This window comes from Dipodomys merriami, unplaced genomic scaffold (assembly GCF_024711535.1).
Source record: "Dipodomys merriami isolate MVZ:Mamm:240054 unplaced genomic scaffold, mDipMer1.0.p SCAF_534, whole genome shotgun sequence".
NCBI classification, from domain to species: Eukaryota; Metazoa; Chordata; class Mammalia; order Rodentia; family Heteromyidae; genus Dipodomys; species Dipodomys merriami.
The window spans coordinates 346,449-361,026 of NW_027206107.1; the positions used below are offsets into that span (position 1 = coordinate 346,449).

The 14,578-nt window shown below is 44.5% G+C and overlaps 1 protein-coding gene across 4 annotated transcripts; it reads right to left on the minus strand.

Annotated features, from left to right (window-relative positions):
* Nucleotides 1-1,726: 1,726 nt before the first annotated feature.
* Nucleotides 1,727-14,541, minus strand: LOC138811539 (zinc finger protein 570-like). Of its 4 annotated transcripts, none has more exons than XM_069999289.1 (5): nucleotides 14,447-14,541; nucleotides 10,361-10,427; nucleotides 6,513-6,639; nucleotides 5,272-5,367; nucleotides 1,727-3,456 (listed from the first exon to the last, which is right to left on the minus strand). In XM_069999289.1, exons 2-5 carry the CDS (start codon nucleotides 10,367-10,369, stop codon nucleotides 2,087-2,089), a joined length of 1,602 nt encoding a protein of 533 aa, XP_069855390.1. In that variant the 5' UTR covers nucleotides 10,370-10,427; nucleotides 14,447-14,541; the 3' UTR covers nucleotides 1,727-2,086. The 4 variants fall into 4 exon arrangements, with proteins under 4 accessions (XP_069855390.1, XP_069855392.1, XP_069855389.1 ...); XM_069999291.1 differs by having other exon boundaries at nucleotides 14,359-14,482; XM_069999288.1 differs by lacking the exon at nucleotides 14,447-14,541 and adding an exon at nucleotides 11,503-11,714.
* Between the last annotated feature and the right edge of the window lie 37 nt (nucleotides 14,542-14,578).

Here is a 14,578-nt window from a genome sequence, read left to right on the forward strand (position 1 = left end):
CGTCACTTCCGACTTTTTTCTTTTTCCTTATGTGGTGCTGAAGAATCAAACCCAGGGCCTCAGGCATGCAAGGCAAGCGCCCTACCACTGAGGCACCTTCCCAGCCCCGCTAGTTTACTTGTAAAGCTGTCATCTAATAGGTTGTCAACTTGCCAGGCTCTTTCACATTTCTACTATGTAGCCAATATCTATTTCAAGAAGAAAATCCTTAGACAAATCAAACAAGCTGCTATAGGAAGGTATAGCTATAATATATATAATATATATGTATATATATAGGAAAGTATAGCTATTATATATTATATAATATTATAATATATATTACATTATATATAATATATATAGAAAAGTATAGCTATTATATAATATTATATATTATATATAATATAGTATATTATTATATAATATATATTATAGCTATACCTTCCTATATGTATTCATGTATATGTATTTATACATGAATACATATACATACATGCATACATGTATATAAACACACACACATATACTTTTTTTTTGCTGGTCCTGGGTCTTTTTTTTTTTTTTTTTTTTTGGTCGGTCATGGGGCCTGAACTCTGGGCCTGGGTGCTGTCCTTCAGCTCTTCAGCTGTAGACTAGTGCTCTACCACTTGAGCCTCAGCCATACTTCCAGCTTTTTCTGCTTATGTGGTGCTGAGGAATCAAACCCAGGGCCTCAGGCATGTGAAGCAAGCACTCTACCACTGAGACACATTCCCAGCCCCTGGTCCTGGGTCTTAAACTCAGGGCCTGGGCACTGTCCCTGAGCTGAGCGTCTTTTTTTCCTTTTTTTTTCTTTTCTTTTTTTTTGTCAGTCATGGGGCCTGAACTCTGCATTGTCCCTCACCCTAATGGAAGCACTCTACCACTGAGCCACCTTTCCAGCCCCCACCCCCTTTTTTTTTTTTTTGTCAGTTGTGGAGTTTGAACTTTGGGCCTGATGCTATCCCTGAGCTCTTCAGCGCTACCAGATCACTTCTGGTTTTCTGGTGGTTAATTGGAGATCAGAGTCTCATGGATTTTCCTGCCTGGGCTGGCTTTGAACCGCAGTCCTTAGATCTCAGCCTCCTGAGCAGCTAGGATTACAGGCATGAGCCGAGCTTCTTTTGCTCAAGGCTAGCACTCTACTGCTTGAGCCACAACACCATTTCTGGCTTTTTCTGTGGATGTAGTACTGAGGAATCAAACCCAGGGTTTCGTGCATGCTAGACAGGCACTCTACCATTAAGCTACATTCCAAGCCATATTGTTAGAAATTTTAAGAATCTAAGCTTCTTAGTCTTGGGAGATGCCTACTGCTTATAGAATATTAGAATTAAGTAAACCTAACTTGTATGTAATAGCCACATAATGAAAACCCTTAAAGATCATGTTAAAGGTGGCAGATTATTCTAAATACACCAGTAAGCAAAAGACACAAATGGAAACTTTCATCTGTTATTTTTGTGACTGAAAAGAGATCAGTTTGGGTGTATTGTGAGAAATTGATTTAAGAGTAGCAAAAAGAGGGCTGGGAAGGTGGCTCAGTGGTAGAGCACTTGCCTTGCATGCATGAGGCCCTGAGTTCGATTCCTCAACACGGCATAAGCAAAAAGAAAAAAGCCAGAAGTGGCGCTGTGGCTCAAGTGGTAGAGCGCTAGCCTTGAGCTTTAGAGCTGAGGGACAGCGCCCAAGCCCAGAGTTCAGGCCCCACAACTGGACTCAAAAAAAAAAAAAAAAGTAGCAAAAACAGACACAAAGCCAGCACTGGTGGCTCACCCCTGTAATCCTAGCTACTCAGGAGGCTAAGATCTGAGGATGGCAGTTCAAAGCCAGCCCAGGCAGAAAAGTCCATGAGACTCTTCTCCAATTAATCACCAGAAAGTGGTGCTGTGGCTCAAGTGGTAGAGCACTTGCCTTGAACTGAAGAGCTGAGGGACAGCGCCCAAGCCCAGAGCTAAAGCCCCACAACTGACAAAAAAAAAGTCACAGAAAATGGTTACAAAGCTATAGCATTTCTCTAGGTAAGATGACTAAGATGACATTAAAGAAAGAAAAAAATATAAATTCCAGGGGTTAGCGTTAGGGGTTAGCATTTATATGACATGGTGACTGACTGGATTGGATGATGAGAGAAACCCTGTCCCCCAGTGTGAATTCTCTGGTGTTGGGCAAGATGTGCATGCTGCCTGAAGCTCTTCTTGCATTCCTTACATTCATAGGGTCTCTCCCCAGTGTGTATCCTCTGATGCTGGGTGAGAGAGCCACAGTAACTGAAAGCCTTCCCACACACGTTACATTCATAGGGTTTCTCTCCAGTATGAACTCTCTCGTGTCGAGTGAGGGATGAATCATTACTAAAAGCCTTTCCACATTTGATACATTCATAGGGTTTCTCTCCAGTGTGAACTCTTTGATGCTGAGCGAGGTAGGTAATCTGGCTGAAAGCTTTCTTACATTGCTGACATTTGTAAGGTTTTTCTCCAGTGTGAATTCTCTGGTGCTGAGCAAGGTGTGAATTCTGGCTGAAGGCCTTCCCACACTCCTTACATTCATAGGGCCTCTCTCCTGTGTGTATTCTCTGATGTTCGGTCAGGTATGCACGTAGGCTAAATGCTTTCCCACACACATTGCATTCATAAGGTTTCTCTCCTGTATGAGCTCTGTGGTGCTGGGCAATAGAGGACCTATTGCTGAATGCTTTCCCACATACAATACATTCATAGGGTTTCTCTCCAGTGTGAACTCGCTGATGCTGGGCAAGGTAAGCAAACTGGCCAAAGGCTTTCCTACATACCTTACATTCATAAGGCTTTTCTCCAGTGTGAACTCTCAGATGTTGAAGGAGATGTGCATTCTGACTAAAGGCTTTATTACACTCTTTACATTCATAGGGTCTCTCTCCAGTATGAATTCTGTGGTGTTGGACAAGGTTGGATCTATGGCTGAAGGCTTTCCCACATTCTGCACATTCATAGGGTTTCTCCCCAGTATGGACTCTTTGATGAAGTGTGAAGGGTGAGCTCTGGGTGAAGACTTTATCACAGTAATTGCATTTCAAAACTTTCTTCTTTGCATAGACACCCTGGGGCTGAACAGTTGGGGAAGTGTTTTGAACAGTGTTCTGCCATGTGTCATGGTTATATACTTTCTCCTCTTTTGGGATTGTCGGTTGTATGGGAAGCAGAATGTTATGATGGAAACTTCCCAAAGATTTGTTAAAATCTTGTTCTTGTTTGTTAAGAAGGGCTTCTTCGTAAGCGACTGTTTCTTTTTTACAACTTGTCTTCTCATTTCCTGGTTGTCCCTCCAAATTGCCCTCACATCTGCGCTCTTCTTTTAAGCTGGAATAGTCAAGGCCAATGTCTGCCAATTTTCCTGTAATCTTCTGAGATGGCTGTGCTTGACAAAGCTCCTGCTTAGGGGCAGATTCTTCAGTCTCACCCATAGATTCCCAGTCTGAAAATTGAAAGTAAGAAACATGTCTCCTCTATTGTATATGAGAAAGTACAATCATAAATGTCCTTCTGTAAAGTCAAGTGTGAATTTTTTTTTGGGGGGGGGTCCGGTCGTGGGGCCTGAACTCTGGGCCTGGGCGCTGTCCCTCAGCTCTTCAGCTCAAGGCTAGTGCTGTACCACTTGAGCCACAGTGCCACTTCCGGCTTTTTTCTTTTTGCTTATGTGGTGCTGAGGAATGGAACCCAGGGCCTCATGCATGCAAGGCAAGCGCTCTACCACTGAGCCACCTTCCCAGCCCCTCTTTTTATTATTATTATTATTAAAAGCCATCATCATCTCACCTTTTTTTCTGAGCTTCCATTGTATCATTTTTCTTCTTTTGTTGGTCATGAGACTTGAACTCTGGGCTTGGGTGCTGTCCCTCAGCTCTTCAGCTCAAGGCAAGCGCTCTACCACTTGAGCTACAGTGCCACTTCCAATTTTCTGGTGGTTTTATTGGAGATAAGAGTCTCACAGACTTTTCCTGTCCAGGCTGGCTTTTCACCGTGATCCTCAGATCTCAGCCTCCTAGGATTACAGGCATGAGCCACTGGTGCCCGGCTGTATCATCTTTCTATATCTACACTTATTTTGTTTTGTTTTTACCAGTTCTAGGGCTTGAACTCAGGGCCTGGGCACTGTCCCTAAGCTTCTTTTGCTCAAGGATAGCACTTTACCACTTGAATCACAGAGTCACTTCTGGCTTTTTCTGTTGATGTGGTACTGAGGAATTGAGACTTCTTGAATGCTAGGCAAGCACTCTACAACTAGGCCATATTCCCAACCCCACATTGTCTCATGTTAGAGATGACAAGTACACAACCTAAAATTTCATTGATGTGTGTGTTGGGTAGCATATAAGTCTGGTACTTCATTTACAGCTCTCAGTAGGGATCAAAACTTCATCAAATCTGATTTTTTTTTTTTTTTGGTGCTGGTACTAGAGTTTTAACTCTGGGCCTCATGATCTCACTTGGCTTTTTTGCTCACAGCTGGCTCTCTAACCATTTAAGTCACATCTCTAGTTTTGAAAAAGGTTTTTTTTTGTCATGGGACTTGAACTCTGGACCTGGGCGCTGTCCCTTAGCTCTTCAGCTCAAGGCGAGCATTCTACCACTTGAGCCATAGCGCCACTTCCAGCTTTTTTGAACCCAGGGCCTCATGCATGCAAGGCAAGCACTCTAGCACTGAGCCAGCTCAGCCCTGCAGACGCTTTAAGTCTAGAGGATGGATCAACAATAGACCTGTATAAGCCAAGCACTGGTGGCTCACGCCTGTCATCCTAGCTACTCAGGAGGCTGAGATCTGAGGATCGCGGTTCAAAGCCAGCCCGGGCAGGAGAGACTGTGAGACTCCTATCTCTAATAAACCACCAGAAAACCGGAAGTGGCGCTGTAGCTCAAGTGGTAGAGCGCTCGCCTTGAGCTGAAGAGCTGAGGGACAGCGCCCAGGCCCAGAGTTCAGGCCCCACAACCGACAAAAAAAAAAAAAAAAAAAAAAGACCTTTATACTGTCAACTTCACAAATATGAACTGTTTGTACTACAGAGAACAAGGCATAGAGAATAGACAAATGAATTATTGGGAAGGAGATCAACTGTAAAAGAGAGTTCAGAATATCAAATGTGAGAACATTCTACAAGGCCCATTTTTCCATAAAGCTCTAGAACATCTGAGAACATATCACAACGCAGTCTAATGGGTGAGTAGGTGACCAAGTCAAGCTGAGTTGTCACCTGTAAGGTTTCTTTTCTTTTCTTTTCTGTTCTTCACTTACCTGAGCACACATCATTTGTCAGCTTGTTAGCTACCATCCATGGCTCTTTTCCTTGTTCCAACATTGATATCATACTTGGTTTACACAAGCAAAGACCTACATACATGAAAGGAAATATTATTTGGTCATGTTATGATAGCCTAGAATTCACACTGAAATTCTTTGACCAACAGGGAAGAGGGAGGTTACAAGAAAATTGCATAAAGGACATGTATTACAGGACCGCATAAAGTTTCAGACATAGGTCAATAATGTACAGCAGATTGTAGGCCAAGCTTTGCAGATATTCTCCAAAAGTTACAATGGTGGTAGCAAAGAACTTTTTTTTTTGGCAGTCCTGGGTCTTGAACTCAGGATCTGGGCTCTGTCCCTGAGACTCTCTGTTCTCAAGGCTAGTGCTCTACCACTTGAGCCACAGCGCCACCTCTAGCTTTTTCTGAGTAATTTATTGGAGATAAAAGAGTCTCATGGATTTTCCTGCCTGGGGCATTTTAGAACTATGATCCTCAGGTTGTAGGGCTTGAACTCTGGGCCTGGGTGCTATCACTAAGCTCTTCAGCTCAAGGCTAGCACTCTACCACTTGAGCTACAGTGCCACTTCTGGTTTTCTGGTAGTTTGTTGGAGATAAGAGTCTCATGGATGGGCTGGGAAGGTGGCTCAGTGGTAGAGCGCTTGCCTTGCATGCTCGAGGCCCTGGGTTCGATTCCTCAGCACCACATAAGCAAAAAGAAAAAAGCCAGAAGTGGCGCTGTGGCTCATAGTGGTAGAGCGCTAGCCTTGAGCTGAAGAGCTGAGGGACAGTGCCCAGGCCCAGAGTTCAGGCCCCACGACCGGACCCCAAAAAAAAAAAAAAAAAGTCTCATGGATTTTCCTGCCCAGGCTGCCTTTGAACATGACACTTAGACCTCCTAAGTAGCTAGGATTACAGGTGTGAGGCACCAGCACTGGCGTAAATAACTTTTTATGATTAGAAATCCAAGCCCATCTGCTGGTGATTCACACCTGTAATCCTAGCTATTCAGGAGGCTGACATCAGAGGATGGCAGTTTGAAGCCAACCTGGGCAAGAAAATCCACAGACTTTCACTCCAATTAACCACCAATAAGACAGAAGTAGAGCTGTACTTCAAGTGGTAGAGTACTACCACTACAAAAGCCCAGGGACAGCACTCTGACCCTAAATTCATGCCTCAGGACCAGCAGACACACAAAACAAGTCCAATTTTACGAGATTTCCTTACCCAGTGAGAGCAAGTTCCTATAGTTCTCCATCATCACAGAACCATGCAAATGCCTTTGAGAAGAATCCAGGTAATCCCATTCCCCTTCTGAGAAGTTTACAGCCACATCTCTAAAAGTCACCAACCCCTGTAGTGAAATACATGAAATGATGCTGGGCACTGGTAGCTCCCACCAGACACATCAACTGAGAGTCATTGGCTTATACCTGTAATTCTAGCTACTCAGAAGTCTTGAGATCTAAGGACTGAGGTTTGAAGTTCAGCCATACTTCATTTTTTTCCCCCACAGGAATTACTTTGTTATTTATTTTGTGAAAATTTTTATTGTTATTATAAAGGTGATGTACAGAATGGTTACAGTTACATAAGTCAGGTCAAAAGGACATTTCTTTTTTGGGCAATGTCACTCTTTCCCTCACTCCCAATTTTTCCCTCCCAACCCTACCCACAAAGATATATAGTTAATTTTTATTATTTATTTATTTTTTGTCAGTTGTGGGGCTTGAACTCTGGGTTTGGGCGCTCTCCCTGTGCTCTTCAGCTCAAGGTGAGTGCTCTACTGCTTGACCTACAGCACCACTTCTGGTTTTCTAGTGGTTTATTGGAGATAAGTGTCTCACGGACTTTTCTGCCTGGGCTGGCTTTGAACCGTGATCCTCAGATCTTAGCCTCAGTAGCTAGGATTACAGGTGTGAGCCACTGGCGCACAGCTCAATATATAGTTAATTTTCAACATAGTGTCTAGTGAGTACCACTCCTGCATTTGTTCACATTTGTGCTTCCATTTCTGTGCCCCCTTACCCTCCCAACGACAGATAAATGAACAAACAAGAAAATGGAAGAGAAAACAACAACAAAAGAAAAACAATTTCCATCTCCTGGAGTTCATTTCGATAAACATTATTTTATATGATCAGAGTTTGTTTTTTGTTGTCTCCCTTCTACCACTAAAAGGTAAGCTCCACAGGGCAGAGTAAGTTTTTGCTTTGATCATGCTACATCTGCAGTTACAAAACAGCATCTGGCACATGAGTCACTCAAATATTCCTTAGTAAAATAAATTAATTAATTATGTGCTTGCAAATTTCAAGAAGCTAAAAAGTGATGAAAAGTTACATTTACAAAGGACTTGCTATATTATCACTGGAAACTGGGTTAGAAAAGGAACATGAAATCCATTAAAACTTGAACATTTTTCTGAGCACTGGTGGCTCATACTTGTAATCCTAGCTACTGAGGAGGCTGAGACCGCATGATTGCAGTTCAAAGCCAGACCAGGCAGGAAACTCCGTGAAACTCATCTCCAATTCACCACCAGAAAACTGGAAGTAGTGCTATGGCACAAAGTGGTAGAGTGCTAGCCTTAAACAAGAGAACTCAGGGACAGTGCCTAGGTCTGGAGTTCAAGGCATACGACCAACAAAAAAATTTGTTTTTCAACACTTTGTTGGAAAGTTGCCTTTCAGCAGGAGAGTGTCTGCCTAGCAACTTTGAGACCCTGAGTTTAAACCTCAGTGCCACAATTAATAAATAAGGAAATAAATACAACCCAATACTTCAATCTAGAGCTCTTAAATTTTGTGTAAAGAAAGGGAGTTCTGGGCTGGAAAGGTAGCTCAGTGGAAGCCCTGGGTTCCATTCCTCAGCACCACATAAACAGAAAAAGCTGGAAGTGGTGCTGTGGCTCAAGTGGTAGAGCACTAACCTTGAGCTGAAGAGCTCAGGGACAGCACCCAGGCCCAGAGTTCAAGCCCCACAACTGGAAAAAAAAAAGAGGTGGTGGGGGGGCGGGAGTTCCAGGCTGGGACTGCAGTTCAGTTGGTAGAGTGCTTGCCTACTATGCAAGAAGTCCTGAGTTCAATTCCTCAGTACCTCATAAACAGAAAAAGTCAGAAGTGATGCTGTGGGCTCAAGTGGTAGAGTGCTAGCCTTGAGTAAAAGAAGTTCAGGGACAGTAACCAAGCCCTGAGTTCAAGCACCAGGACTAGCACAAAAAAAAAAAAAAAAAAAAAGGGCTGGGAAGGTGGCTCAGTGGTAGAGTACTTGCCTTGCATGCTTGAGGCCCTGGGTTCGATTTCTCAGCACCACATAAGTAAAAAGAAAAAAGCCAGAAGTGGCGCTGTGGCTCAAGTGGTAGAGTGCTAGCCTTGAGCTGAAGAGCTGAGGGACAGCATCCAGGCCCAGAGTTCAGGCCCATGACTAGACAAAAAAAAAAAAGAAAAAAAAGAAAAAGGGGGGGCTGGGAAAGTGGCTCAGTGGTAGAGTGCTTGCCTTGCAATGCATGAGGCCCTGGTTTCAATTCCTCAGCACCACATAAGTAAAAAGAAAAAAGCCAGAAGTGGCTCTGTGGCTCAAGTGGCAGAGCGCTAGCCTTGAGCTGAAGAGCTGAGGGACAGCACCCAGGCCCAGAGTTGAGGCCTCACAACCGGACCCCCCCCCCAAAAAAAAAAAAAAAGAGAAAGGGAGTTCCATTATAATTTTGCTTTTGTCTACAGGGACTAGGCAAAGTTTCTTAAAATCTTGGAAAAAACATGGTGTGCGTGGCTCATGCTTATATTCTTAGCTACTCAGGAGAATGAGATCTGAGGATCATAGTTTGGAGCCAAGAATGCTCATGAGCCTCATCTTCAGTTAACCCCTAGAAAACTGAAAGTGGTGCTGTGTCTCAAAGTAGTAGAGTGCTAACCTTGAGCAAGAGAATTCACAGACAGTATTCAGGCCCTGAGTTCAAGCCCCATAACCTACAGGAAAAAAAAAAAAAGGGCTAGGAAGGTGGTCAGTGGTAGAGTGCTAGCCTCGCATGCATGATGCCCTGAGTTCGATTCCTCAGCACTATATAAACAGAAAAGGCCAGACGTGGCGCTGTGGCTCAAGTGGTAGAGCACTAACCTTGAGCTGAAGAGCTGAGGGACAGCACCCAGGCCCAGAGTTCAGGTCCCATGCTCAACAAAAAATAAATAAAAGCTGGGAAAGTGGCTTAGTGGGCGAGTACTCACCTAGCATGCATGAAGCCCTGGGTTCGATTCCTTAGTACCACATACACAGAAAAAGCCAGAAGTGGTTCTGTGGCTCAAGTGGTAGAGTGCCAGCCTTAAACAAAAGAAGCTCAGGAACAGTACCCAGGCTCTGAGGTCAAGCTCCAGGACTGGCAAAAACATAAAATAAATGTATCCCGGCATTGGAGGCTCACCCCTGTAATCCTATCTACTCAGGAGGCTGAGATCTGAGGATAATAGTTCGAAGCCAGCCTGGAGCAGTAAAATCCATGAAACTCTTATCTCCAATAAACCACCAGAAAACCAGAAGTGGTGCTGTAGCTCAAGTGGTAAAGCACTAGCCTTGAGCTGAAGAGCTGAGGGACAGTGCCCAGGCTCAGAGTTCAAGCCCTGAGACCGACAAAAAATAAAATAAAATAAAAAATAAAAATAAATGTAACATTTGGGAAAAAAGACTGTCTGTACTGAACGTTTTCTTGTCATCATTCTTGAAACAACACAGTACAAGTATTTGCATTATTTACCTTGTATTAAGTATTACAAGTAATCAAAGATTATTTAAACTTAGTACATGGGAAGATGTGCATAGTATATATATATATATATATATATACACACATATATATATATACATATATACATATAAGTTTTATATGTTTTATATAAGGGACTTAAGATTATATTAAGCTCAGTCGGCCCTTCATTTCATTTATCCAAATAAGATAGAAATCCAGTCAGAATTTTGAAAAGCAACATAGTTGGCTACAGGGAAGTGTTTAAGCAAGAAGGAAATTTAATGTCTGTGTTTGAAAAACAAGAAACTATTTCAGAAAAGAGAAAATTCCAACTCACCTGGCTCATGGTTTTAAGAAGTCCAACAGCTACTTTTTGTTCCTCTTCACTAGACAACAGCAAATAACTAAAATGGAGAAGAGAACATAATAAACTGGACCTATCTTGCAGCATGCAGGATTAATATTCTAGATTTTTCAGGCTTCTCTTTCCTATTGTTGCAACCTTCCCTCCAATACAGAGAGCATAATGGAAACTTAGCAATTTGTGCACGATTTTTTTTTGGGGGGGGGGGGTCCAGTCGTGGGGCCTGAACTCTGGGCCTGGGCGCTGTCCCTCAGCTCTTCAGCTCAAGGTTAGCGCTCTATCACTTGAGCCATAGTGCCACTTCTGGCTTTTTTTCTTTTCTCTTTGTGGTGCTGAGGAATCGAACCCAGGGCTTCATGCATGCAAGGCAAGCGCTCTACCACTGAGCCACCTTCCCAGCCCAATTTGTGCACGATTTTATCCATGGATTAATAGTCTTTTATTTTTTGTGTGCTAGTACTAGGATCTGACCTCAGGACCTAGGCACCGTCCCTGAGTTTTTGAGCTCAAGGCTAGCTCTGTACCACTTGAGCCACAACTCCACTTAAGGCTTTTTGCTGGCTAACTGAAGAATCTCACAGATTTTAGTGCCCCAGCTGGCCTTGAACCACAATTCTCAGATCTCAGCTTCCTGAATAGCTAGGATTACAGGTATGTGCCACCAGCACCTGGCCATATGCCAATTTTTTAACAATAGAGTTTCAGATGTTACAAAAATAGACTAAACAATGAAATAAGTTACATAAAACCGATGAATGATAGCAAGATCAAAGTTCTGCTGAACTCCACGGGCTCCTCTCCGGTAGAGATCATTAAATTTGGAAGTTCATTGGCATCACATGGGTTTGAAAACATTCTGGGGGTGGGGGACGAGCGACAGACAGTCTCATACCCCTTTCAAATCCAAAGTCTGACGCAACGTCAACCAGTGTCACTTACGCCACAATTAAAGGGTCACCAACGACACCCACAGCCGCAAACCTTAAATACTCTAGCAGTAATCCAGAGGCCAAGCGTGGCGGCGCCAGGCAGAACTACACATGAAGCCTTGCTCAGCCTCACGCTCTACGCCAAGATCCCGCTCCCTGGAACACGGAGGTGACGTAGAAACCCACCACGTTGTAGTGTCACCCGTTGCCTTAGCAACCACCGCCTAACGGAGAGTCGAGTCTCAGAAGGGGTCGGCCACTCCCTCCCTCAGTTGCAGATCTGAACCTGAGCCCGTCTCCACCTTGAAGGATCAGGGTCTCTCCTCCACTCCAGCCTCATCAGCTGCCCCCGAAACTGGGTGGAACCCAGGCTCAGCGGCCCAGAAAGCAGCGCCACATCCGATTAGGTTCCAAAAAGGACACAAAAGTGAGACCCGCTGTTTCCGCGAGGGACGTCGGGAAATGTAGTCCCGAGCAGAAAAGGCAACAATGCTGAGTTCTGCTAGACCGGAGCATTCCCACTTGAGGTCCATAGATGCCACGCCCCTTTGCCCTAGCCTCCCACGCCAACTCTGATTCTCCAGAGAACAGTTGTAAAGTTCCAACTCCTTTGTGTTATTTTGTACGTGTAATAGGACTTGAACTTTATTTTTTATTTTTTTGGGGGGGTCCGGTCGTGGGGCCTGAACTCTGGGCCTGGGCGCTGTCCCTCAGCTCTTCAGCTCAAGGCTAGCGCTCTACCACTTGAGCCACAGCACCACTTCCAGCTTTTTTTTTTCTTTTTGCTTATGTGGTGCTGAGGAATCGAACCCAGGGCCTCAGGAATGCAAGGCAAACGCTCTACCACTGAGCCACCTTCCCAGCCCAGGACATGAACTTTATAAAAGATAAACTTTATAAAAGATAAACTACCAAAATACAAATTACTGTTTAAACAAAAACAAAAAATGTAATTTCAGATTCATAGCATATATGATCACAATACCACTAGGGATAGGAGAAAAATAAATTGTGGTTAAGATTTCCATGTAGGTCTGGGAAGGTGGCTCAGTGGTAGAGCACTTGCCTTGCATGCCTAGCCTTGAATTGAAGAGCTGAGTTCAGGCCCCACGACCGGACCCCCCCCCCCCAAAAAAAAAAGATTTCCATGTACTATGTATAGTAAAATAATAGTAAAAGAAATACGGTGTTGTGATACGACAAAGTAAACAAGACTCGAGAAACAAAGGACCTCCGCTGGAATCATTACTAAATGACCCCATGCTGCTGACCACATATATGGTATATTATGGTATATATGTGCACATCAGAGGGAAACTAGGAGGAGGACACAGAAACTGAGGGGAACGGGAAAATATACAACAGGTCCCATCAGCTTTGCTGAACATTGATCAAAACGAACTAATCAATTCAATGGCAGCGTTGGGAGGGAGGGAACCAGCAGGAAAGAGGGAACAACTGACACTAAACAAAAGGAAAAAAATGTACAAATCATCCGATGTGGAAGAAATCTGTATTGTCAAAGCTCATAGAACTCATAAACTTTATAGAACGCAAAGACAATTTGCCCCATAAAGGTTAGAATGTATTTGTGACTTTAAGTATCACTATCCCACAATACTGTGAAATTTACATAATCAATCACAAAAAAATGCAAAAAAAAGAAATACAGTGTTAAGTAAAATATGTACTATATGAAAAGCAACTATGAAACTAACAACAATCGCTGCTGAAGATGCAAAGTCTATATATAGACTGCTGTAAGAGACTGGTGTTGCTGGGCGCTGGTGGTTTACGCCTGTAATCCTAGTACTAAGAAGGCTGAGACTGGGCGCTGGTGGTTTACACCTGTAATCCTAGTAGTAAGAAGGCTGAGATCTGAGGATCACGGTTGAAAGCCAGCCCTTTTGTTGTTGTTGTTGTTGTTAGTGGGGCTTGAACTCTGGGCTTGGGCTCTGTCCTTCAGCTCTTCAGCTCAACGCGCGCACTCTACCGCTTGAGCCACAGTGCCACTTCCGGTTTTCTAGTAGTTTATTGGAGATAAGAGTCACACGGACTTTCCTCCCCGGGCTGGCTCTGAGCCGCGATCCTCAGAACTCAGCCTCCTGAGTAGCTAGGATTACAGGCGTGAACCACTGGCGCCCGGAGTCCAGGAGACTCTTATCTCCAGTTAACCACCAGAAAAGAAGTGGTGCTGTGGCCCAAGTGGTAGAGTGCTAGCCTTGAGTCGAAGAGCTGAGGGTCAGTGTCCAAGGCCAAAATTCAAGCCTCAAGAATGAGGGGGGGGGAAGGAAAGGGTGGGAGAATGTACTGCTGATATTTGTGTATGTTGGGGGGGGACTCAGTCGTGGGGCTCGAACTCAGAGCTCAAGGCTGACACTCACCACTGTGAGCCTCAGTGCCACTTTCGATTTTCTGGTCGTTCATTGGTGATAAGCCTCAGGGACTTTCCACCAGAGCTGTCTTCTAACCATGATTCTCAGATCTCAGTGGCTAGGATAAGCGCCCGGCTTTGACATTTGGTTAGTGGTAGAGTGCTTGCTTAGCATGCATGAAGCCCTGGGTTTGATTCCTCAGTACCACATAGGCAGAAAAAGCCAGAAGTGGAGCTGTAGCTCAAGTGGTAGAGTGCTTCAAGCCCCAGGATGGCAAGGGCGGGGGAGGGGAGCGTTAAACAGCCTGTCATGCAAAATGGAGCCCTTTACAAAGCTGCTATTTGAGTTGAAACTCTTACAAACAATGCAACACCCAAATGATTGCGAATTTGCACAATCCTCAGTCACTGGGCCTCTAGGAGTCTAAATTTCATAAACTCCAGACTCCAAATCCCATGGCACCTTTGTCACAGTCACATGAAGTCGCCTAGAGATTCGGGCGGACTTAGCCTCCACGGATGCCAGATCTTCGTCCACCTTCCCCTAGGAAAGATAAGGATGGGGAGGGGGCGGGAAATCATTTCGCAGTGGAGCCCTGACACGACGGAACTAAACAGACTTGAACATTGCTTCCCACTCGGACCAGACAGCCTAACCCTGGGATTACCACGAATGAAGTGCCGCTTTTGCAGACAATTCGTTCCTGGCCGCGGAGGCCTCTGGGAAATGTAGTCTCGAGGAAGAAAGCGACGGACCTTTTCCATTCTTCTGGGTACCAAGTTGTTCAGGTCCTCAGGCTGACCTCTTCAGAAAAGCCTTGGGCTTATCCTTCCGTGCAGACTGGTGCACCTAAACCGCCACCGGAGCGGGGTGGGGGTGGGGGGAAA

Bases quoted from the DNA above. Each gene is read 5' to 3' on its own strand.
- LOC138811539 (XM_069999289.1), bottom strand. The intron at 5,368-6,512 runs GTAAGGAAATCT...TCATGTATGTAG, and splicing joins TAGGAACTTGCTCTCACTGG to GTCTTTGCTTGTGTAAACCA. The intron at 3,457-5,271 runs GTAAGTGAAGAA...TTCAATTTTCAG, and splicing joins GACAAATGATGTGTGCTCAG to ACTGGGAATCTATGGGTGAG.